The sequence below is a fragment of the Brachycentrus maculatus genome, unplaced genomic scaffold, assembly GCF_059751285.1.
Source record: "Brachycentrus maculatus isolate JH-2025_06_01 unplaced genomic scaffold, ASM5975128v1 h1tg000157l, whole genome shotgun sequence".
Classification (NCBI taxonomy): domain Eukaryota; kingdom Metazoa; phylum Arthropoda; class Insecta; order Trichoptera; family Brachycentridae; genus Brachycentrus; species Brachycentrus maculatus.
In genome coordinates, this window is record NW_028280910.1 from 589212 (window position 1) to 615306 (window position 26095).

A 26095-nucleotide genomic window follows, 5' to 3' on the forward strand; every position below is an offset into this window, starting at 1 on the left:
GTAACTTTCGATGTGTTTTACGAACAGTTTGTATTATTGTGGAAGATCGTGCGATCGCTCGAATAATCTGTGAACATAACCGAATTCGCTATTATGCACTTTGTCAACATTGCACAATATCCGCTGAGCTAGCATTTTTCGTGATTTCGCAAGAGAGGCGAAATATATTTTCGTGGGCTAAACTACCAAATTTTGAAAAATATATTCCTAATTTTGTGTTAAATCAACCGCTTTCCGATAAATAAGATAACATTTGATAACAATATAAAATTAAATAACATTATTTTAACTTTTCTCTCATTGGTTTCACATCTTGCTGAAACCAGCTAATATTAAAAGAAAAAAGTCGATTTATATTATTGAGCATTATAACGAAATATATGTTTATATTATATTGATATAAATAAATCGGGAAACTAATCAGACAGCCCACGCGCGATCTTAACATTCAGGGGCTTTATAAAGTTCAATAAAAAAAAGTTTTCACGGCGCAGATATTTTTTTCTGTGTGTATCGATACCATGTGTGACGGTTGTCAGGCGGCCCTCGCCTTTGGCGGATAGTGATCCGGTCGAGTGGTTTAGTACTCGCCTCCAGTGCAGTGGGCAGTGTAGTTGAGTGGCCAGTGAGGATGGAGACGACGAGGCTGGTCGCCCTGACCGCCCTGGTGCTGGCTGCTGTCGGCTCCGGGCTGGCCACGTGGCAGGACAACGTCAGGCCCAAGATGTTCGTCCAATTAGGTGAGGTCACCAAACTGTATTTTTGTATTGTGTCACCTTCTGACACCGGGAGCGATGGATGACTATTACGTAACAAAAAAAGTTCATTCGGTAGAACGCCTATTATTTATGTGGTTGGAAAATGATAACGATGTAAACCTTTTTTATATGTCCAAAATGAGTAAGGGAAATTACTCATCGGGAATATTATATATGCGACTTATGTATGACATATCGCTCACTCCTTTCAAGAACGTCATAAATCAAAAAACTTGATTTTTCAGGAGAACGTTTTTAAAGTTTTAAAATGTAATACAATGTATTAGAAATTAATATCAAACCACTTATTGAACTTTTTACTGTCAATAGAACTTTTTAGGTAAAACCTGGAGGTTTTTTCTCCATTTGAAAAATATTTAGTATATTTAAAAAAATAATTTAAAAAATACATTTTCTTCAAAATGCAAAAACAACACTTTCTGCCCTATAGCGGGTAAATATTAAGTTGAAAATATGCCGCTTTTGCTGGGATATAGTACATTTTCTGGGCATTCCAAAAACATGCACAACTGAAAATTGACGATTTTTGATTTATGACGTTCTTGAAAGGAGTGAGCGATATGGTTAAATAATAAATGAAGTATGCTTTAAGTATGTAAATCAAACACTAATTTGAGTCTACTAAAACGGTTATTTTATTTTTTACAACAACAATTCTGTGACAATAATTGTTACTCCTTGAAAGGGCAATTTTTGAACTAATGCTAGTTAAACATGTAAGAAAACGTTAGTTGGTGCATTTTTGCAGAACAATTTAATAATGTACAACAATAAAAATGTTTCAGCCTAGGTTTGAATTAAAAAATATAAGTATATAAAATACAAACGCAATTGCAAACAAACTAATTTTGTTGCAAATAAAATAAACACCTAGTCAATAAATACCTTTTTATACAGAATTGTAATACTCAGCATTTAAATTCATCGTTTTATCAGGTTGACATCAATTTATTAATTTATATTTCATCGTACTCATAAAAACAAACTACAATAATGTACCCTCACTGAGTTTTCCTTTGCCGAAAGCATATTTTACAATATTTATTTAAAACTTACATGAAAGAAAATTGTTTATGACATGCAATCAAATACGACATGTCCGAATCATGCGATCTATTTCAGATCTATCCACCAACATTATCCATTTAAGAATAGCTGTTTTATATTTGGTTTATTCTTTTAATGAGATTATGGATAATAGAAGCAGGTTGTACAACTCTATAGCATAATAATCAAAGTTATTTTGACCATAGAGGTATGTGTTCGATGTGTTTGGATCTATATTACACATATTATACAATATATTCGATAATAGTTTAATATGTAACTAAATTAATTGAACAACTAACACAAAATATTCAACTGATCTCTAAGGTTCGGAAAGCTCCGAATAAAAGTTTCTTGAAAAGCTCTAAACTGTTTTTTTGGGATACTTTATTGAAAATGTAAAATTCACAGAATGAAATAGATAGTGTTAAATCAAATTAATCGTAATGAAATGTTGAAACGATTTGAAAATATTTCAGAATATTTCAATGAGTTTTTAGTGTTTTTTGTTTATTGTTTTTTTACCGGATACCGGTCTCGTTTTTATTACTACATTTTTAGAAACTAAATGTTCAGTTTCTTATCTTTTTAAAAATATAAATAGTTCTTTTGTTTATACTAAAATATTTATTTACTACGATAAGAAGAAAAAGTTTGAAAAAAACTCCATACTTAACTTAAAGTTTTCACCTGAGTATTACTTACATAAGCCGACAATGCATATGGTAAAAAAAAACCTCATGTAAAAGTAGAAATGTGTATTTAAGTTCTAATGTAAGTACCACTTCCGTTCGTTTCGCTCTCCAGCGTCGATGTCATCCTTCAATGTCACGAGAAATATGAAACGAGTTGAACGTAAGATCAAATAACCCACAGCCGTACAATAAAACATCTTAATCACAGAAATACGACAAAATCGGAATCAAAAGATGATTTATAATTTATAATAATGTGCCTCAAAAGGCACTTACAATTATTTATCTTCCTGTTAAATTTATTACCCTACGCCTTCCACTTCATTGTGAATTCTACGTTTATGTAAAATATCTCAAAAACACAGCCTTAAAGCTTTTGTGGAACTTTTATTCGGAGCTTTCTCGAACCTCAGAGAATCAGCAAAATATTTGGTGTAAATTGTTCATTTCCTAAAGTTATATATTATACTGTTTAAACTTGTTTTACCGAACTTATAATAAAATTATATGAAATTATATGAAATTAAGATCTTAAAATACAGAAACACATCAAACAGAATCTAGCACATATGAACCTCTTTTTGAACTTTGATAAGCATGCAATAAAGTTGTACAATCTGCTTTCATTATTTTTAAAGTCATTAAAAATAGAAACTTAATAAAAATGAGCCATTTACGATTTGTAAGATGACCTTTAGTATATTATACTAAACGTCTTCTATCAATATTTATGTAAAATACGAATATGTAAAACACAGAAATACATCAAACAAAATCTAACACCTACCTCTTTTGGTCAAAAGAACTTTGATGACATGTAATAAAGTTGCACAACCTGCTTCCACTATCCACAAAGTCATTAAAATATAAACTATTTATAATAGAGCTATTTATAAATGGATAATGGAAGTGGGCAGATCTGAAATAGATCGCATCATTCGGCCATGTCGTATTTGAGTGCATTAACAATTTTTTTGTATGTAAATGTAAATATAATATTTGCCCTTGGCGTGAGAAAACTCAGTAAGGGCAAATTACTGTAATTTGTTATTAAGAATTATGCATGTGATGAAATAAATAAATACAATTTTATAAAGTGGTTATCAGGAGAGAAAATAAACTTTTTTAAACAGAATAAACACTGTATATTTTAAACGTTTATTTTGTATTTTTTCTTGATTTTTTTCTCAGATGCTTAAACTCTTTACTCTAAAAGCGGTTGAAAAAATAAGTATCAACAAAAAAGTGTTGAAAAACAAATTTGTTTTATTTTAAATGTTTATAAATTGTGCCAAAAGGTATTTGCGAAAAACATTCAAGATAAAATAGAAAATAAAAGTGTAAAATGCAAAGTTTTTAGAAAATAATATTCGAACGTGTGTAAGATGGAATTGCAATTTGCATGACGTGTTGGAAGCGGTTAGAACTCAAAGCGATAAACTGCATGGCCAAAACTCATTTTCCAAATCCGGTTTTACAGCATCCTTCACAAAGTCAAAGGTATCCCAGGGCTTAACTAGCTTGAAGACTAACGATAAAATATTTAAAATATTCTCGTTAACTTTGTGTAATACCTCTTTATACAATACTTTTAATATACAAAAGTTATTTAAAATATGACTACGATAACACATCATCCAGTGTAAATCCCGAGAATGCGATTTGAAAAGTAATATTTGCAAATCACAAAGAGATTTTTTTCAGAGTACAGATGTGTTGGAAATAACTCGTAATAACACAACAGTAATATTATTTTTTGACATCTCATTAAAGATGAAAGATGATATTTTTTCATCTCACCAATAGAACTAGAACTTCACTAAAGACATTTATTGGTGAGATGAAAACATATCATCATTCATCTTTGATGAGATGTCAACAAATAACATGAAAAACTCCTATTATTGGAGATAATCCAGATTTGTGAAAAAGTATTTGGACACACTGAAAATTTTGTACAACAATAATAAATTTCGGTCTTCTTATTTTGTATTATATTTTGAGTGTGTCCAAAAATGTTGAGAATAAAATAATCTGGTCCAACAAAATGTTATCAGATTGTACAAATTAATAGGTAATTTAAGTTATTTCGATCAAAGGAGGTATGTGTGATTTTGTTTGATGTTTTCCTGTGTTATGATGGATCTTGTTGCTTAATGTTTAATGTACGTTACCATAAAAAATGTTAATCGTGAATTGTGATCAACAAGCTTTGCTGGTAGGTTCTTTCTTGTGTTATGTGAGAGTAATTCTTAAAAGCACATATAAAGATAGTTTTAGCATATAACGTTTTCTGACACGTGACATTAGTTTTGACATGAAAAAAATTGTAACACGCCGTTTTAGTGATGGGTTCTTAATGATAGCAGCTGTAAAGTTAACTTTTATGACATGACGTACACGGCGTAATGATTATCCGTCTAGCCATTATTTTTTCCACTCGAATTTATCATCTTATTTTAATGCTATCCTCATACCGCTCACTCCTTTCAAGAACGTCATAAATCAAAAATCGACAATTTTCAGTTATACATGTTTTCGGAATGCCCAGAAAATGTACTATATCCCAGCAAAAGAGGCATATTTTTAACGTAATATTTACCCGCTACAGGGCAGAAAGTGTTGTTTTTGCATTTTGAAGAAAAGGTATTGTTTAATTATTTTTTGAAATATACTACATATTTTTCAAATGGAGAAAAAACCTTCAGGTTTTACCTTAAAAGATCTGTTACACAGTAAAAAGTTCAAAAAGTGGCTTGAGACTTATTTTGAATACATTGTATTATATTCTTAAACTTTTAAAACGTTCTCCTAAAAAATCAAGTATTTTGATTTATGACGTTCTTGAAAGGAGTGGGCGATATGGCGAGTGGTAAAAGTCCCAAACCACAATGAACACACTTTTTGGTAACGAACATAGAACTACAGGATCCAAAACACAGAAACATATAAAACAAAATCTAATACATCCTTTAATTGGGAAAAAAACTTTGATTATTATCTAATTAAGTTTTACAACCTGCTTCAATAACCCATAAAGTCATTTTATTTATTGTTTCGGCATTAACTTTATGGTAAGACATGTTACAATGATTAAAGAAAACACTTGTTTTTTACCACTTGAGTTTTATTATAGACAACATGTTTCAGAAGTTAAACTTCCATCATTCAGGTCTGTATAATAAATACAATAATATTTATTATACATACCTGAATGATGGAAGTTTAACTTCTGAAACATGTAGTCTATAATAAAACTCAAGTGGTAAAAAATAAGTGTTTTCTTTAATCATTACCCATAAAGTCATTAGAAATTTAAACTTAATATAAAAAGAGGTATTCTTAAATGGATAATGGAAGTGGGTTAATCTGATAAAAATCTTATCATTTGGCCATGTCGTATCGGATTGCATAATTAATTTTCTTTCATAATAATTATATAAATAAATATTGTAAAATGTGCCCTCGGCACGGAAAACCTGAGTTTAGTTCATTATTCGTAAGTAAATTCTTTTTTCATATTCTTTTTTGACATCTTATCAAAGACAATGAAGAATATGGAAGTCTGGGTATTTACGGGGCTGATGACCGTCATACGTTAGTTTATGTGATCACTTTACACACATGTAACGTTCACTAGTTCTACCCATTTTTGACAACCACACTACTAAAATTCTTGGAAGTTCTATACATATGAACCCATAAATACAAAGTGTCCGTACCCAATAATACCTGTCACCCCCGTATATTCTACCCAGCTTCCATATTCTTCATCATCTTTGATGAGATGTCAAAAATAATTTGAAGAAAACTCCTAAAATTGGAGATAATCCAGATTTTATCAACAAGTATTTGGACACACTCGAAATGTTGTAAAATACTCTTTTTCCTAAAAATTATCGCTGAAACGGTTAGCAATAACTTTGCATGGGAAAAATACCATTTGGTTCTCAGAATTCATTCCAGTGTGTCAATCATCGCTTCAATTATTCTGAGAATTTCCATTCGCTTTGTATCTATGTTAGTAATTAATTAAAAACATTAGGTATTACTCAAATTATGTCGGGTTGTGGTCCCGTGGTTAGTTACGCTGACTTTAAATTAGAGTTCTGGGTTCAAAGCCATTCTAACACAATTTGATGCCTATTCTTAAGAAAGAACTGCTAGGGCTCACAAAAATTGCATGAAATTGAAATATTTGAGAATAAATAATAAAAATACAAATATTTTCTTTAAAAATTGTGTCTTTCTTGGAATATCAGTTTTATAATTTTACATAATTAATTCAGTTGATTAATTCATTTTTAATACACCGACGAACTGTATAAAAAATACTTTTAAGCTATCAATACGCTAATAACTTTTTTATTCAAATCAGAGACATCAATGGAAATATAGGATATGTTAAAACAGTGTTATCAAATGAGAATCCGATTATAGACAGAGATTATTATGATTCTGTAAAAATCTAAATGAAGATACAATTTAAAATTGTCAAAATATAAATTAATATATAATACGTTCGTTGAAAATCTTAAATTTTCCAAAGTTACTCACCGATTGCTTTGAAATTTTGACACAACGTTGAATTCGAATACGAGCGTGTGTTTTATATCCACCTGTGATAGGCCTTTTTACCTATAATAAGTGAATAAAAAAAACTTTTTTTGACGGCAATGGCAGCGCCATCTGTTAAGAAGTTATATAAAAGTTGCTCATTACGAACTGCGTGCTTCTTGACAGCTGCAGTATATTCGATTGCTTTGTTTATTTCATAAATTTTTGATATATATACATATTTATTACTTCACAAGCACTATGAAATCAAGCATACTCGAATTGCAAATGTGTACTTTTTATTTAATATATTTTTTCTTTGAGCAGATTGAGCCATAGAAACGCGTGGCCGGATACAGGTGGTATAATATACAAAAACGCTTTGTTTTCAATATATTCCGTCTTTGTAATATAAACACAATTGTAATATTGAAGTATATATTTAAGTATGTTTTGTTTTTTAAATATATGTTTGAAACGATTACTCACGAAAACGGTGAAATCATATTTAAATTACCTTCAAGTGATGAACGCAAATCAAATGTATATAATTATTTTTGATATTTCATCGAAATAATGATGTGCACATAGGTATGTACGATTTGGAAATGAATACAAAGAGAGGGTAGAACGTCATAGTTTTTTTGAACGTCGCTATTCATTATTAAACATATTATCCATTGGCCATTGCTAAATGACAATACATACTGAAATCTTAAGATAGAAATTATTAAATCAAAGGTGAATTTTCGAAACCTTTAGATTAAATGTAAATAGGTTTTTTTCTCCTTCACACTAATTAACTAACCATCACGCCGCTTCACCGCAGGGGGAAGCAGATAAATTAAAACGCCACATCAATTTGCCTTTACAAACACTCTTCGCCTCTTCTATATTCATGTATCTCCTCATACATACCCGCCTATTATTCCGACTTCTGAGCTGACCACTTTTGCGTATTCTAAATACTTGATTATGATCAAGTTTTCCTCGGTCTTCCTCTGCTTCTATTACCAACCACATTCGCTTCATAAATTTATTGAACTATCTTTCTTTACTCATTCGATTCACGTGCCCAAACCATTGCAACACATTTTTCTTAATTTTATCGATAGTGCTTTTCTCAGCCTTGCATTTTTACTTATATCACAATTCGAACATCTATCATACATGGTTTTACCAAACATCTGTCTAAGAGATCGCATTTTGACTGCTTTCAGTCTATTTTAATCCTTTTTTGCTCCATGCTTCTCTTCCATACAATCGGGTTAACAGCAGGACTCCGTTGTTAAAAATTTCAAGCTGTTTTCTTCAACTATTCGCATTTGGCTTATCGATTAGTAAAGTTTACTACATATTTTAATGAGCCTCGTTATCATTCCTCGTTCGTGTAAACTTCCCTTTTGGTTACATCTCGTTTATATGTTTATACGGCGTTTAAGCGTTCGTACTATAAACATAACCTTTTATCGGTATGTTAAGAACAGGTTTGAATAGTTTCTTGTCGCAACACATTTTTTACGACGTGTAGTTCTTACGGGCCAGTAAATTTTGTAACATACGTGTTACGTTACCGAATAACCAAATTAGTTCAGATATGCCTCAAATGTACCACATATGTATATAAGTAAACGTACATTTTATTGGAAATCAAGTTGAAATAAGATAAAATTTTATAAAAAAATGCTAGAAATTTTTATTACCACTTTTATTTTTGGAACTTTTCTCCAACCGTTTTCGGAAAAGAACCTTGTTTTTATTTTATTTTATTTTTTTATTTATTTGTTCGGGAATTGTACAGCTTTACATTTAAAAAAGTAAATAATAAAAAATAGTTACATTAACAATAATAAACATTACATGACATTAACAAAAATAGTTACATTAATAAATTTCATTAATTGATTCGGCGGTCACTTTGTGGTGAAATCTATCCATTTTTAATTAATATTTTTTTACTTAGTAAATACCACTTTTTCTTAAAATCTACTATGACATGTGTTTCGATGCATACCACATCATTTTCAAATACCGTATGTGAAGCTGATTCTAAATTTTAGAGTTGGGTCCTTGGAACGTTGAAGGTTGAAGAGGGGTTTCTTTTTTTATTTGATTTTTAATTTTTTAATTTTTATTTCTTATCAGCGGGAACATAGTATGAGTAGTGTGGTTGTCAATCATGGGTTCAATTGGTGAATGCTACATGTGTGTAAAGTGATCAATAAAACCAGCCTATGGGGGTTGTGAGCCCTGTTAATGCCCAGACCTCCATATTCTTTCTTTTTCGTCTACGTTAAGATGTTTTTAAGAACCAAACATCGTCGTCAACTCCAGTTCAATAGCACTATAAAAATAAAACAAATCTCTCTCTCTATGTATATTTTATCACCGTTTAGTTGTAGGGCATAAAATTAGAAATGTGTTACACAGAGTTAGTTTATGATAAATGCATTCGTGACACTAAAATGATAAGGCGTTCAACTGGCACTCGCTTTTATTATTTACTGCCTCAGGCCAGAAAGAAATAATATTCAATGTTTCATTCTTATTGACCGTTATAAAATAGTTTCACACAATTTACGAAAACAGATACATCTCTCACTTCTTTCAACAACGTCATATATCAAAAAATCGTAAATTTTCAGCTGTGCATGTTTTCGGAATGCCCAGAAAATGTACTTTATTTTAGTAAAAGCGGTATATTTTTAACTTAATATTTTCCCGCTACAGGGCAGAATGTTTTGTATATACTCACGTGTTGTAAATAAATGTTATATGTATTAGCTAACTGAAGAAATAAAAAAAATCTATTGCGACACTCTCGTCAACACGTGTCACTATAGATATCAAAAAACTAACTAACCATCATGCCGCTTCCCCGCAGGGGTAGGCAGAGAAAATAGAACGCCACGCCACTCTGTCCTTGCAAACATTCCTCGCCTTTTCCACGTTCATGCATCTCCTCATACATACCCGTCGATTGTTGTTTCGACTCTTAACCTGACCGCTTTCAAGTATTTGGCATACCTGATCGTGCCAAGTTTTTCTCGGTCTTCCTCTGCTCCTTTTTCCAATTACATTCGCCTCATAAAATTATTTTACCGTTCTTTCCTCACTCATTCGTTCTACATGTCCAAACCATCTCAACACACCTAGTAAAATTTTAATTAAAAATACCAAGTAAAATTTTAATTAAAAATGGGTTATAAGCTACAACAAAGTGACCGCCGAAACAATTGACGAATTATTTATTTGTTGAAATAACATGCGATAACGAAGACTTTGTTTGCGAATTTTCAAAAGAGAAACTATAATATTCTAAAATTGTAAAGATTTAAGACCATTGAACGCAGATAAAATATTAAACGTCACAAAAAATACTGCTGATACCCGGTTCATAAAGTTCAACATCTGTTTGTTGACCCACTGCTCCACACGGTCCTAAGTCTTTGATTGGAAGCTTCGAATAACGCTCCTCGGCTAGATATACTTAAGTCACACAATCGTCTGCCGGCATTAAGGAGACCTTGTGCGGGCTTGTGATCCCGATACGAATCTTAATAACTAGGAATTCATAAGAAACCGCCAGACAGCGGGTAAAGGCCCGCATCCATTTCGCTGATAATTTAAAATGCCAATTTAAATATTAATATTAAAAACAATCATGAATACAATTTTGTAATATTTTTGCTGTTAACAATTATAATTTGGACGTGGTAAACCCCTTACCGTCCCAACAGCAGCGAAATATGTGTAGCTACATGTTTTTTTTTGTTTATTTTATATATTTCCTAATTATAAAATAAACAAATATATTTACTAATATATTTGTTTATTTTTATATATTTACTAATTTATAATAAGTATAAGATTTAATTTTATTTAAATAAGAAATATTTGTGTTTTTATTATTTACTCGAATATTTCAATTCCATACTACTAAGCGGCTCATTATTAGAATTTTGGTATAGTGGGTTCCAACAGAGAAACTCTGACTTTAAGAGTCCGCGACACTAACCACTGGACCACAACCCGGCACATTTAAAAAAACAAATACTGTAAAATACAACTTTTTTCATTATACATGTCTAGTTTCCAAAACTACAGTTTTTTTCATCAACATGTGATTAACATATCATTCCACAAAGTTAATGCAAGTTGAGAGAAAGCATGCCTAAACAATCTAAGGTTTTTTTAAAAGTAATTAATTTTATTAGTGTAGGAATGAAACACTTAGAACTTATTAATGCTAACCCGACTAGTATCGAGAAATATTTGAACATCTATAGTAAACTCAAAAAGTTGTATTATGCAAGTGTTTTATTTATGTATATTAAAATCACCTTGATATTTCACAAAGTAAATGACAAAAAAATAATAAAATATTTTTTTTACCATCAATCAGAATCACGTGTCACATATTTAATATATTATTAGATTATTTTTTTTTCAATATGATTAATTAGTAACTATTTAATAATATGAACAATTATTCATTATTTTGCTGCAAAGTACGAAACCCGTGTCTCATGCTGAATACATTATTTGACATCGTAAATTAAAACTCAGCAATTAACATTAGTTTTCAATGCGAGATTAACAATTATCAATTATTACGTCACAAGTTTTGAAACACGTTTCGCATGCTTAATATATTATTTTACATAAATTAAAATTACACATTTTATAAAAGTTTTCAATACGAGATTCAACAATTATTAATTATTATGCTAGAAGTCTCGTAACACGTGTCACATGTTTAATATGTTATTTTATTTATTGTTTCGGCATTAACTTTGTGGTAAGACATGTTACAATGATTAAAGAAAACTACTTATATTACTTTAAATAATAAATTACTTTCCCCTCTCCTTATTTATAGAACATTTTTGTATTTTATTTTTTAGTTTAACTTCTGAAACATGTAGTCTATAATAAAACTCAAGTGGTACAAAACAAGTGTTTTCTTTAATCATTTTAATATGTTATTTGATTAAATTAAAACGTAATGTATATTAGTTTTCAATATGAGATTGAACAATAATTAAAATTTATGCTGTAGGTTTCGAAACGTGTGTGGCATGCTTTATATATTTTTAACGTAAATTTAAATATATATATATATATATATATATATATATATATATATATATATATATATATATATATATATATATATATATATATATATATGTAATAAAATACCTAGGTACCTACCTATACATTTTATTAAGTACTTACAAAAAGTACCTACATAAAACAGTTCTACCACCAGATGCCGCATGCGTCGCTCAGAATAAAACAAAAGACTTCCGATAATATTATTAACTGTGAGAATCAGATAGATAGATAGATAGATAGATATAAAAATTATTATAAAGATAAATTAAGAATAAACTTTAATTACAAAGCAACACATTGTTTATTTTATTATTATACACCCACTTTACATATTATTTACACTTAATTTTCAAAAGGAAAATATTACCACGTTATAAAACGACAATTTTGTTAATTGGAAATGGATGATGAAACATTAGATGTATTAAAACAATTACTACAATATGTTCGGAGTGAGAGAGAAAAATTAGAAGATGATCAAAGAAAACGATTAGAAGATAAACAAAGAAGACGTGGAAATCTAAAAACTAGTGATAAAATTAAAGATAAAAGTCCATGTAAGATTTGTGAAAATTTAAATAAGGGAACTCGATATCACTCTGAAGCAACGTGCTGGTTTAAAACAAAGGAGGATGATAAGATTAATAATAAAAATGAAGATTTACAAATTACACAGAAACAGTGCTTGAAGAATGAAAATAAAAATAATGTGGAAAAAAATTCTACAAAATATAAAATAAAATATACTCCAGAAAAGAAGAATTTCGAAGCAGATTGTATGAGCAGGAATTCAGTAATAGAATCGAAGGAAAATGCAAATGAACAATTAAAAGTTGTAAATTTGGTTAAATTAGAAGATATTTTAAAAGATCAGAATAAAAATGAAGACATACAAATAACACAGAAACAGTGCTTGAAAAATGAAAATAAAAATAAAGTAGAAAAAACTTCTACGAAAGATGAAATAAAATATACTCCAGGAAAGAAAAATTTAGAAGTAGATTGTCTAAGCCGGAACCCAGTTTTAGAATCGAATAGAAATGCAGATGAACAATTAAAAGTTGTACATTTGGTTATATTAGAAGATACTTTAAGAGATCTGAATAAAAATGAAGGAATTCAAAAGAAAAAAACAAATGGATTGAGAAAAACTGTGTCTACTTTAAAAGGGTCAAGAAGAAAAAAAAAATACAAAAAAAAGAAAGAAAAAAAAGAACGGAAAAAAAAGAAAAAAAAAGAAAGAAAGAAAAAAAACAAGAAAGAAAAAAAGAAAGAAAAAAAAAGAAGGAAAAAAGATAGGAGGAAAAAATAAAAATAAAAACTTTATCATATCACTAAACTTATACCAGTCCCTTCACTACAAGAAGATGATCCGGAGGACGAGTGAAAATTTTACTATGAATTTTCATCCCCAAGGGGGGAGATGTAATAAAATACCTAGGTACCTACCTATACATTTTATTAAGTACTTACAAAAAGTACCTACATAAAACAGTTCTACCACCAGATGCCGCATGCGTCGCTCAGAATAAAACAAAAGACTTCCGATAATATTATTAACTGTCAGAATCAGATAGATAGATAGATAGATAGATATAAAAATTATTATAAAGATAAATTAAGAATAAACTTTAATTACAAAGCAACACATTGTTTATTTTATTATTATACACCCACTTTACATATTATTTACACTTAATTTTCAAAAGGAAAATATTACCACGTTATATATATATATATATATATATATATATATGTATATATATATATATATATATATATATATATATATATATATATATATATATATATATATATATATATATATATATATATAAAAATAGCATCCTTAATATATGTAGGTATGGGTCTTAACTTAGTATTTTGCTAATGATACTTAAACATGATGTAAATTATTAATCTCGGTTTATTGAACGCATGTTAAACTTTAAACGGAGCTCGTGTCGTTAAAAATTGCATTGTTTTATCCATGTCTGGGGGTTATTTTTAATTCAACGATCATACACTCCATTCCAATCAGTGAAACTGTGACGCCAAAACAATTGTTCATCTGACGAAACAGCATTCTAAAGATATAAATTTATGAAGTAGACTGGATGCAGTTGAAATGCGTTCTCTCAGACAAATGTGCGGCAAAAAATTGTATGATAAATGTTCGAACTGTGAAATAAGGAAGGAATGCAAAGCTGAGGTAAGCATTATCGATAAAATTACGAAAGGTGTGTAGAGAATTAGGCATGTAAATCGCATCAAAGAAGAATGTATGGTAAAAGAAATTTATGAGGCGAATGTAGTTGTTTAGAAGCAGAGGCAAATCGAGGAAAACTTGGCATGATCAAGTACTACAAATACTTAAATGTGGTCAGGTCAGGAGTCAGTTTAATAGGCGGGTATGTATGAGAAGATGCACGAATGTGGAAGAGGCGAAGTTTGTTAAGACAGATGGGTGGGGCGTTCTATTGTCTCTGCTTACCCTTGCGGGGAAGCGGCGACGAAGAGTCGGGTACGTCTCGAAAGCGGTAGACAAAAATCTATACTTAATTATTTAGTTTAATTACTCATATTTATTTTTAAAATAAAAATATATGTATGTACATCCCTGAAGATGACAAGGTGCTTGTAGAAACCGGTTCGAAAAAGGTGACAAAAATGAAAGTTGTTAAAAACAAAGCTTGAGTGTTATTTTACAAAGTGCCACAAATTAGCAGCAAAAACCTTCATGAAAGAAATTCAACTCTTTTAACCTTCGGTTGTCGTAAAATCATAAACATGTCAATCTGGATTAACATGTCGAATTTAATAAAAATTACGTAATTTAATTCAATTTGTATAGAGCAATGTTTTAATACGTTAAATTGGGAAAGAATTCTTCAAGCGTGATACCCTTTTATTGTTAAAACATTTGTCCCATAATAGGCCCGCATTTGGGGGATGTTTTTTCACTATTTTTAATGTCCCACTTATTTCACTCTACGTCACATAGGTAGTCACTTATTCGGTATATTTTTGTAACGAATATATGAATACTGATCGCTGTAAAAATGTAATGTAACGATGTAAAAATCCGATAAAACAATCCGGTATATAAAACAATGTAACAAACGCAGGTTGGAGTATAATAAAACGAATCATTGTGAGAGGGTGGACCATAGACATCAACAAATAGAGCCGCCAATAATTTAGCAATGTTACCAATATGAAAATGGCTCCATCGTTTCTGTGACGTCATTCATTGCCAACTTACGAAAATAACTTTTTTTTCGAACGCGAATTTTCCAAAAGAAAATGATGAATGAAAATTTTAATCATATCGGCTGTTATAAACACAAAACGTGTCTAATACAATCCTTTATAGGTTGAGTATGTTAAATTAGATATTTCTCCCGTCTGACAAAGAACCATAATTATTTTTCAACAATTTAATCATGTTGAAGGGCTTATTTAATTGATGAATTTATTTCAATTAAACTTTTACCACAAGCGCGTTTATACACTAATACTTACATAAACACACACACATGATACGCACACATATTGTATGAATAACATTTCTTGGTACCCTGCCAGATAAAGCTCAGTTTTCACCCTTCAAGCTTTTTGTATAAAACCAGTAAAAGGGGTATTTGAAACGTATTGGGATTTTTTTACCGCTAGACCTGAATATGAACCGTTCTACTAAATTACTCCAGCTTATTTGATATTTTAACGACGACAGGACTTCGTTTCTGGAGAGAGCCATTGTTAAACTTCTTTCAGATTTTTATTTTATTATTATTTGTTTTTATTGTATTTGATCTATGAGTGTTCCTTAAAGTTTTGTTAATTAAAAAATGTTTTAACTAAATAAAGTTGCATGCTCCTTACAAGATTTTTTAGAAATTGATTTATATGTATCTGGAAATATCAAACTGTAAGTCTCATATATAAAATTTTGTTAAGTTTGTTATTATAATTTAATTTTACGTACACAGTTAAAAATTTTTGTTATTTTCTATATGTACCATAAATACATTATTTTTTGACATCTCATCAAAGATGAAGAAGAATATGGAAGTCTGGGCATTTATGGGGCTGACGACCGTCATAGGCTGATTTAAGTGATCACTTTACACACTTGTAACATTCACCAATTCTACCTATTATCGACAACCACACGACTCAAATTCTTGGAAGTTCTATATATATGAACCAATTTATAAACCTCGTGATAAGATTTTGTGGACAAGTATTTGGACACACTCAAAATGTTGTATGTAAATACATATTTAAAAAAAAAACATCACCATCTCGCTGTTCCTCCGCTGGGATACGATATATTAATATTTTTTTATATCTTATATAGCGCCATTTTCGTAAAATACTACCTCAAGGGCGCTAAGGATAGAACGTCACACTAATCTGTCTGCAAAAAATCGTTCCTATTCTATTTTCATGTATCTATCTCCTCACACATACCCGTCTATTATTCCGAATCCTGACTGATTTACAAGTATTTGACATACTTGATCATGTCAAGTTTTATTCGGTTTTCTACTGCTCATATTTACGACTACATAAGCCTCACAAAACCGTTTTACTGTTTTTCTTCTTCATTCATTCGTTCCACATGTCCAAATCCTTTACACACTTTTCTTATTTTATCAATAATGCTTATCACCCTAACACTACTTTCTAAAATTATTATTTTCTGTTATATTTTTTTTGGTTATGTCTTCTTTTTTTTATACACAATACGAATAAAAGTTTATTTTGTTTTTTTTTTGTTGTGCTTTTTTTACTAAGACTAAGGCAATTTTGATAAGGTTAGTATAAACTTGACTTATTATAAAAAAACAAGCCTTATTACGCCAAACATAAATAACAACTAAGTTATATGAATATATGGTGAACATACGTGTAAACATATTTAAAAAAATATATTATTTCCATTCTAGAAACAGTTGTTTGGTTTTTCCTGGAATCCCTATTATTTTACATCGACTATTTTTTTTAATACAAAACTGGATACAGTTATAAAAACAGTTTGACATTCCCTGGACTGGCTCCCCACATGAGGCAGACTCAGACTTATTGTTAAACGAAAAAAAAGGTCTGATGACGTCACACCACATGACCGATGGGAGCGCGCATATCAAGCCTTTATCACCATAAGACAGTAAGCGCCGTGATCTCATTCAATTCTCCTCTTCTTCGTGTGTCATGTGAGGTCCTTCTTAGCCGACTCAGTGGAGATTACATGTCCCTATCTTGGGCAGCTCTAAACAGCACCTCGACGGTCTTGGTTTTGGTCCTGGTGGTCGTTAGTTTTTTGTATGAATTTGAAGGATTGATTAATTAACAACATCTTGAGTTTGTCCAAATACTAGTTTACAAATCTGGATTATCTCCAATTATAGGAGTTATTTTCCTTATAATTTTTTGACTCAACAAAAATGAAGTAGAATATGGAAGTCTGGGCGTTTACGGGGCTTACGACCGTCATAGGCTAGTTTAAGTGATCACTTTACACACGTGTAACATTCACCTATTCTACCCATGATTGACAACCACACTGCTCAAATTTTTGGAAGTTCTATATATACGATCCAATTTCGAAACATTGTTCTTGAATCACTAGGATTTTACTAGAGACATCTATTGATGAGATGAAAAGAAACTTTTTAATGAGCAGAAACTCTTATTAGTATGTGAGGTACAAATCCTGGATTATAATCACATACATATACGAGAAGAAAATGTCATTTAGATTTTTATCATTTTAACTTATAATTTGACCAGTTAAATTATTTACAACATTTTGTCGCAAGCCCCGTGAATGTCCAGACTTTATCTTTGCTGAGATGTCAAAAAATAATATATTAATTATTTTTTTTATAAAGAAATATAATATTCACATATTAAAAATCAACGAAATGGTATCTATTGAATCATATGACATGCGCCGTGGCGTAGCCGTGACTGCGAAACTTGCGTCGCGGGGTCGATTCCCGCTTATTGCAAATTGAATTCAAGAAATATTTGTTTTCAATTCTTTTTTATGTTTTTCATGTATTTTTCATATACTTCCTAGTTATTTCTAGGTATTTGTGACGTATTTTTCACATTTACACTACCCATCCTTACTATCCTATCTGCAGACATGCCTCTTCAAAGTATGTGCTTTGTGGGTTATTCCTTTTTAAAAAATGTATGATATATTCCAATGCGGAAGTTTTATTAACAGTCCAATAAAATCTTCAACGAGATGAAATAAATCTCGGATTTTCGATAAAAACCCTTTTGAACTTATTTTCTTTGTTGCGGCATTAAGTTCTCCGATTTAAATCCAAACACGTGTGTTCTTTGTTGTGGCATTAAATTCTCCGATCCATATCTAAACACGTGTTTCCTCCTTCCAGGACATTCGGAGATTTCACTCTCCCATCCTGTCATCTGGTAAACTGTTCAGAAACTCGATCAACATCCCAGGACCGTTATTTCCGTCTTCTCTTCATAAATGATTCTAGAACTTCACGCGTTTTGTTGTTTTTAGAGTCTGGTAATTAATGGCGTTTCGAATCGTTGGTTTGTGGCTGTATTAGCTTATAAAAGCACGTATCACTCAAAATAACCATAGGATTTTATTTTTATCTTACGCTTTTCGCATACAAATCGCGTACGTGTTATCTTCGGTTCCGCGATGGTCAAGGTCAACTGTGATCTTGTTTTTATAATAGAATCCTTTGTTATTTTTTTGTGTCTGATTCTTTGCTCCAAGGTCATAATCAGCATGGTATTAAAAAAACACACGTTGAATTTTAGATTTATATTTCAACAATTTGTACCTAGTTGCTACCAGAGAATTTAAAAAAAAACTAAGGTTTAATTACTTTATGGTTGTGTTATCGTATTTTTACATATATTTTTTTCTGGTAATTAGACTTGTTATCTAAAAAAACTAATTTATGATTTAAATTTGCAAAATACGGGAAATTACTGGAAACAACAAAAAAACTAATAAACACTTTTATAAATAATTAAACAATTAAAATGTAACATTGTTTTAAAATAACTATATATATATATATATATACTTTATAATAACTTAATTATAATGTCTACCGGTTTCGAAGCTAACCGCTTCTTTATCAAGACTGATTAAGGATAGACTTACTGATTCATTTGTCGTCTTTCTCTCTTTCAATTTTTTATTTTTATACAAATGTCAAAACGTAATAATTTTATTTTAATGATGGAATAATTTTCCGAAACCGATCGTCACAAATAATTGTTTTAAAAAGTGGTATTACACAAAGTAAACAATGGATGATAAGGAGAGTGTTACCATACCACAAACTTATCAATGCTTTTGATATACAAAAAAAACTGATAAATATTTTTGACATGTTATTTAATGTGATAACTTGTTTTTTATATTAAAAATGATAATTTAGTTGTCGTTTCGGCATTCACTTTATGGTAAGACATGATTTAATTGTAAATAAAAACATTTGATTTTCCCACTTGTGAATTATATTTATTTTTTTACGATTAGTTTCGGAAGGTACAGATGCTTCCATCCACAATCAGTTTATATTTAAACCCGTAGATGGGAGCATCTGTAGCTTCCAAAACTAGTTGTTAAAAAAATAAATATAATACTGGTGGTGAAAACATGTTTTTTTATTAACAATTTAAAAAATGATAATACTATATATAATTTTACTTGGTAAATACTGATATTTCTCAAAATCAATTAAGTGTTTCGATGCATTCAACAACGACAATGATGTTGAAAATGATCATTAGTGCATGGAAACACATACATTTTAAGAAAAATTGGTATTTAGCAAGCAAAACTTTAATTAAAAAACCTGTATTATATATTTAAATAATTCGGTTGAAAATAATAATAAATGAATTTTGTTTTTCTTCATATTTACATGTTAAACACGCATTTGTTTGTTATATTCTGAATAAAATGAAATATTTTAACAGTTTCATGAAATTATGATTTTCTCGTTGAAAACTGTGCTACAATTATAATTACATTCATGCTTTATTAAATTTCTTCCCACGGATTGCACTTAAAATAATTTGTCATTGCGTTTGAATAAACAGAACCACATATGACAGTTATTATTTTAATTTGGACGTATCTCATGATTTAGTATTTTTAATTAAAGTGAAACACGTGTTACTGTATTTTGTGAGAGTATGAAACTATTTCGGAAATTCTTGAAACATGTTTTTGAACATTTAAATTTTAATTTAAGTTTTACTTGGTAAATAAATACCGCTATTCATTTTTTCTTGTATTTTTTCGCATATACTTTCTGGCACATTTTATAAACTTTATTAAATAAAACGACTTTGTTTTTAACCACTTCTTTATTGGTACATCTTGTCTCCAACCGGTTTCGACAAGAACCTTGTGATCATCAGGGTTTAACATGTACTAATTCTAAAACAATGAAATATTCATAGTTAGGTGATGATAATGAAATTATTGAAGCCAGTACGGTTAGAAAATGTAATATGTAAACGATTTTAATGACCAAATATAGTGTTGTGTGTTTTAATATATACTTTAATCTATCATGTTTAAAAGAAGTATTTACCAAGCAAAAATTAAATTCAAAATGGATGGATATTACCGCAAAGTGACTGGTGAATCAATTTCAAACACGAATGCAATAACGGATTTTAAGAAATAGTTGTATTTATCAAGTAAAACTAAAATCAAAAATACAAATATATCGTCTATTAAGTGGAGTTAGCACAAATGCATGTTACTTTAAAAATGTTTACTTGTTTTGTTCACAGGACGCTGTTAAAATATAGTATCTCTTTAAAAATGCGGGTTTTAAATTAAACGGACAGCGTTTGAATATTCTACGTAGCCTTTTCATATAGGCATCGTATTTAATAAAACATAAGCACAGGAGTCAATGTTGTTCAACCCTCTAAAAATACAATTTGCGCGGAAAGTAGAGAATAACAAACCGTATTAAACGAAATTGCGTCGACTAACGTTTGGCTCCAAAATCATTTTAGGCCCTATTATACAGTGCAATAAAGTCGAAAGGCCTCGGTTATTAAATATGCAGGTAGTGCGGTCTGTTGACTCCAAACAATTCGGGGGGCTGTAATAAAATTACATACAAAATATCGCCGTATCCAAACTCACATCCTTGCATACATCGCTCACTCCTTTCAACAATGTCATATATAAAAAAACTTCACTTCTCAGGAGATCGTTTTTAAAGTTTAAAAATATAATGTATTAAAAATAAATATCAAGCCACTTATTGAACTTTTTACTGTGCAACAGATCTTTTAAGGTAAAACCTGAATGTTTTTTCCCCATTTGAAAAATGTTTAGTTTATTTAAAAAAAATAATTTAACAATACCTTTTCTTTAAAATGCAAAAACAACTCTTTTTGCCCCGTAGCGGGTAAATATTAATTTTTAATTAATGTTTTACTTAGTAAATACCACTTTTTTCTTAAAATCTACTGTGATACGTGTTTCGATGCATTCCGCATCATTTTCAAACACCGTATGATTTAAAAAAAAATAGTGGTAATAACTAAGTAAAACATTAATAAAAAATGGATAGATTTTACCAAAACGTGAGTGCCGAATCAATTAAGGTAAATATTAAGTTTAAAATGTTGATTGTCATCAGCATACCTTCCGTTCCACTAGAAGTGATATTTGTTATATTTTCTCATTTTTTTATATTTACTAAATTGTTTATTTTAAATTTGCTTCTTACCTTTTGTTTTTCTCATTTATTTCTTATAAATATGCTTGCTATGCCTATTTATTATACTTGTGTATTTTGTTTATATTTTTCCATGTTTTAGTTTTGGTTATTTCAAAAAAATCTTTTTTGTAACTTTATTATTTGTGTTCCAGTCTTGTTAACCTTAATCCCATGTCCCAAAACGAGAAATAGAAATTACTCATCGGGAATATTGTATATTTATGACTTATGTATGTAATATGTTTTGAAAAATAAATAAATAAATAAATATAAGTGGCTTCGGCATTTTGTGTGCTGGCTTGGTTTATAATACCAATGTCCTTAACTGGACAGTATGTTAAGGGTTCCTTCAGGGTTGTGAAAAAAAGTTTAGATTCATATTATGTTTTTTTCTTCAATAAGTTATACATCGAAACCGAAGGGTTAAACGGCGCTAGTTTTATTCATGGTCAGGTCAGTGGGAGCTCTCCTTTATTACTTGACCGCGTCCGGGAAGTGGGGACGCGCCTGTATTAATGAACTAAAGCTAGTTTTGTTTTGTATAGAGCGCGTTATTTGAATATGCAACTGATTTGCATATTATTGGCGCACTATGCAATATGCAGCTCGGAAACTTTGAAGCTGGTTTTATTTTGATATTTAATATTGTGTTTTATATTCCGTAATACCACGTGTGTATATGTGCTTTTTTATGGAAAATTCAGAAAGACTTATTTCTCTTCATTAAAAAACGAACATTTTTTATATCTACAGTCGTAATATTAAATATGAAATCACAATAAACAAACAACATTAATAATAATTACACAATCTTGTAAATGTTTTTTTGACATCTCAAAATAGATGAAGAAGAATATGGAAGTCTGGGCATTAACGGGGCTTACGACCGTTTAAGTGATCATTTTACACACTTGTAACATTCACCAATTCTACCCATGATTGAAAACCACGCTACTCGAATTCTTGGAGCTTTCAAATATATTGATCACAGTCTATCAACATAAGTATTTAGAAGTAAATAGCCAGACTTCAGTTTTTATTTGTTTTTTTCTTCAAAAATAACATTTAATGCAAAATAACATGTTAATAATTTTTTTTTTTTAAATGAATGTTCACATGTATTTTTATATTTATATATATTTGACAATAAAAAAAGGAATGATTATGATAATTAAAAAGTAATAAGATAAAATACAACTCGACACGCGTCCAAGGGTCGGTCAGTGAGATAGTGTGCTGCGAACGCCTCGCCTTGATAAACTAGAATAACCAGGTCCGGAAATACAAGTAACTTTTGTACCTACCTACGGCTATCACACACACACACACACACACACATTTCTGTGTATTGTTATAATGTAGGTACCGATTCGAAGTTATCAATGCATTTTTTGAAAGCCAAAAATAGTATATATTTGCTAAGCTTTTTCATTTTCATCTTTTGTATTTGTGGTTTATATTAGCAATTTTAATCTAATTTTATTTCTGATAATATATAATATATTGTATTCTTGACAGTGCCCTTTACTATAACCTATAATATAATGTATACCCATACATAGGCCATGCCTTTGTAGGCTCTTTTTTGTATTCATATTTAATATTTTTTTGAACTTGTAATTATAATACATACATATATTGTAAAATGTAAAAGTTTTTTATTGTTGCTATTTATGAGTTTACTAAAATTTGTGTTGGCAATCACTTGTCCATGAAAACAACTGTAGTTTTCGAAATTAGTCGTATGTAATGAAATAAAACTAAAAAAAGTTTGGATAATACAAAGTTTAGATTATTTAAAAAATAATTTAGTCATTCCACCTGATCCTTGGTGTGTTATCAGATGATGAATATCGCGGGGTACGTAATGAATCCTTAATATCATTAGGATGATACCTACGTGACGATATCGGAGGATGTCCTGAGAATAATAATGATCCAGGAAATATATACAATTTAAGGAAGAGACTTATTCCTTCAAGAAGGATAAGGATCACACAGCTAATTATTCACTTCGCTATTACAACTGCAGGGATACAGGATATCACGTTTTAGAACCTGCTAACGGTTCATATTAATTAAATTACTCAGTAACCATCACGCCACTTCCCGCAGGGGTAGGCAGAGAGAATAAAATGCCACACTAATATGTCTGCAAATAATCTTCGCCTCTTCTATATTCATACATCTCCTCATACATACCCTCGGATTATTCCCAATCTTGAAGTCTTCCTGCCAAGTTCCTCGGTCTTCATTTGCTTCTATTTTCAAGTACATTCGTCTCATAAATTTGGTTTCCGTTTTTTCTTCACTCATTTGTTCCTCCTGTCCAAACCAGTTTAAACGCAGAAAGCATTTTACGTTATTGTTTTTTTCTCTTCTTAAAAACCTTTTTTGTATTTTTTTTTACATGGTAAATATATGGTTCTGAAAAGGAAAGAGTTATTGAAATGTAAGGTGTTAAAAAAATTATAAAAATATATTTTCATTATATATTCGTAAAAAGGGAAAAAATCCAGTGTGTTCGGAAAAAAAATTGGCGTGAATTGAATCCGGCTCTCAACGCTGCCGGACGCTAAATGAATTATATTATTGCGAGTAAGATCTTAATCAGGATGCCTGAAAAATGCTATATGGAAAAACCCTGAGATGAAGATCGGCAGCAAGATCAAGATATACAAAACTTGTGTCCGACCCATCATGACGTATGGAATCGAAAGTAGAGCAGACACCGCTGCCACAAAAAACACGCTTAGAGTGTCAGAAATGAAGACTCTGAGAAGCATAACAGGCAAGAGTCTTCGAGATAGATTGAGAAATGCCAAGATCAGGGAAATATGCGAGATCGAAGATGTCGTTAGGTGGGGAAGGCAACGAAGAAGACAATGGTATGCGCATGTGAGGAGAATGGAACCATCCAGACTCCCCCACATCGCATTGTACGGCCAACCCCATGGTAGACGACTCCCGGGCAGACCACCAAAGAGATGGGCCGATAGCTGGGAATCGACGTCGCAGGAGGCTAATCCCTCTTAAAAACAGGCCGTAAGGCCTACAATAAGAAGAAGAAGAAGATCTTAATGGCTATTGCTATTTGTCCATGATTCATACATACTTCAGCAATTCGAGATTCGTTCTTATTTATGTATTGGCCTTTCAATTAGCTTCTCAGGAAACTGGATTTTATCCATCGAAAAGTGATCTGTTTCTTGTTTAAGATCTTGATATCCCAAGATGTATGTTTTCGTTACTGCAGAGATCAAGTACAAAGTCTGATAGTGAGTGAATTCGACTATTCGGTTTATATAATTACTCAAGTACTATTGAGAAATGACCTACGAAGAGTGTCGATAGTTTAAAAATAATTTTAATTAAATTTAAACTATTTCCTTCTTTGTCCGCCTCCGTAGTGTAATGGTCAGCATGCTCGCCTACCGTTCTGGAGGTCCCGGGTTCGATTCCCAGTGGGGTTTAATAAATACAAGTGATTTTTTCACTCATTTATTCAATATTACACTGGACTGGTACCTGAAGTGGAGGGCTGATCACCTTTCCTTCATGTGCAATCGATCGAGATAACACTGCGTTTATATGAAGCAGTGCCCTATGCACCATTGGGGTGCGGTAAGGGTTTTATTTTTTTTTATATTTCCTTCTTCCTGGCCGCATAAAAACTTATCGTCTTTTTTTTGTGTTAATTTTTAAATCAAACACAGATTTTTTGAGTCTTCTTTGTTGAATTTTATAAAAAAAAACACATAAAAATTAATGTCGTGACAATCATTTCGCCTAGTTATGGCATTTTCAAACATTCTTACAACCAAATTCTTGGAAGTTCTATATATATATATATATATATATATATATATATATATATATATATATATATATATATATATATATATAGGAATCAATTTAGAAACACTGTTCCTGAATTACTAGAACTTCACTACAGACATTATTGCTGGGATTAAAATAACCTTTTTATTGAGCAGAAACTCTTTTATTAGGTCCGAATTCTGGATTCTAATAATGAGTGTAATCATAATAATGAGTAGTGTGGTTGTCAATAATGGGTAGAATTAATGAATGTTACACGTGTGTAGAGTGATCACTTAAACCA

At 30.4% G+C, this 26095-nt stretch overlaps 1 protein-coding gene across 3 annotated transcripts in view; it reads left to right on the plus strand.

The window, feature by feature from the left end:
* The first annotated feature begins 609 nt into the window (after positions 1-609).
* The window catches only part of Sema1a (semaphorin 1a), a 615492-nt gene continuing 590006 nt past the window's right edge, over positions 610-26095 (plus strand). For all 3 annotated transcript variants that reach the window (XM_088261512.1, XM_088261511.1, XM_088261513.1), the window contains exon 1: positions 610-740. In XM_088261512.1, the coding sequence (XP_088117638.1) occupies positions 632-740 (109 nt within the window). In that variant the 5' untranslated portion in view covers positions 610-631. The remainder of the gene's footprint in view (positions 741-26095) is intronic.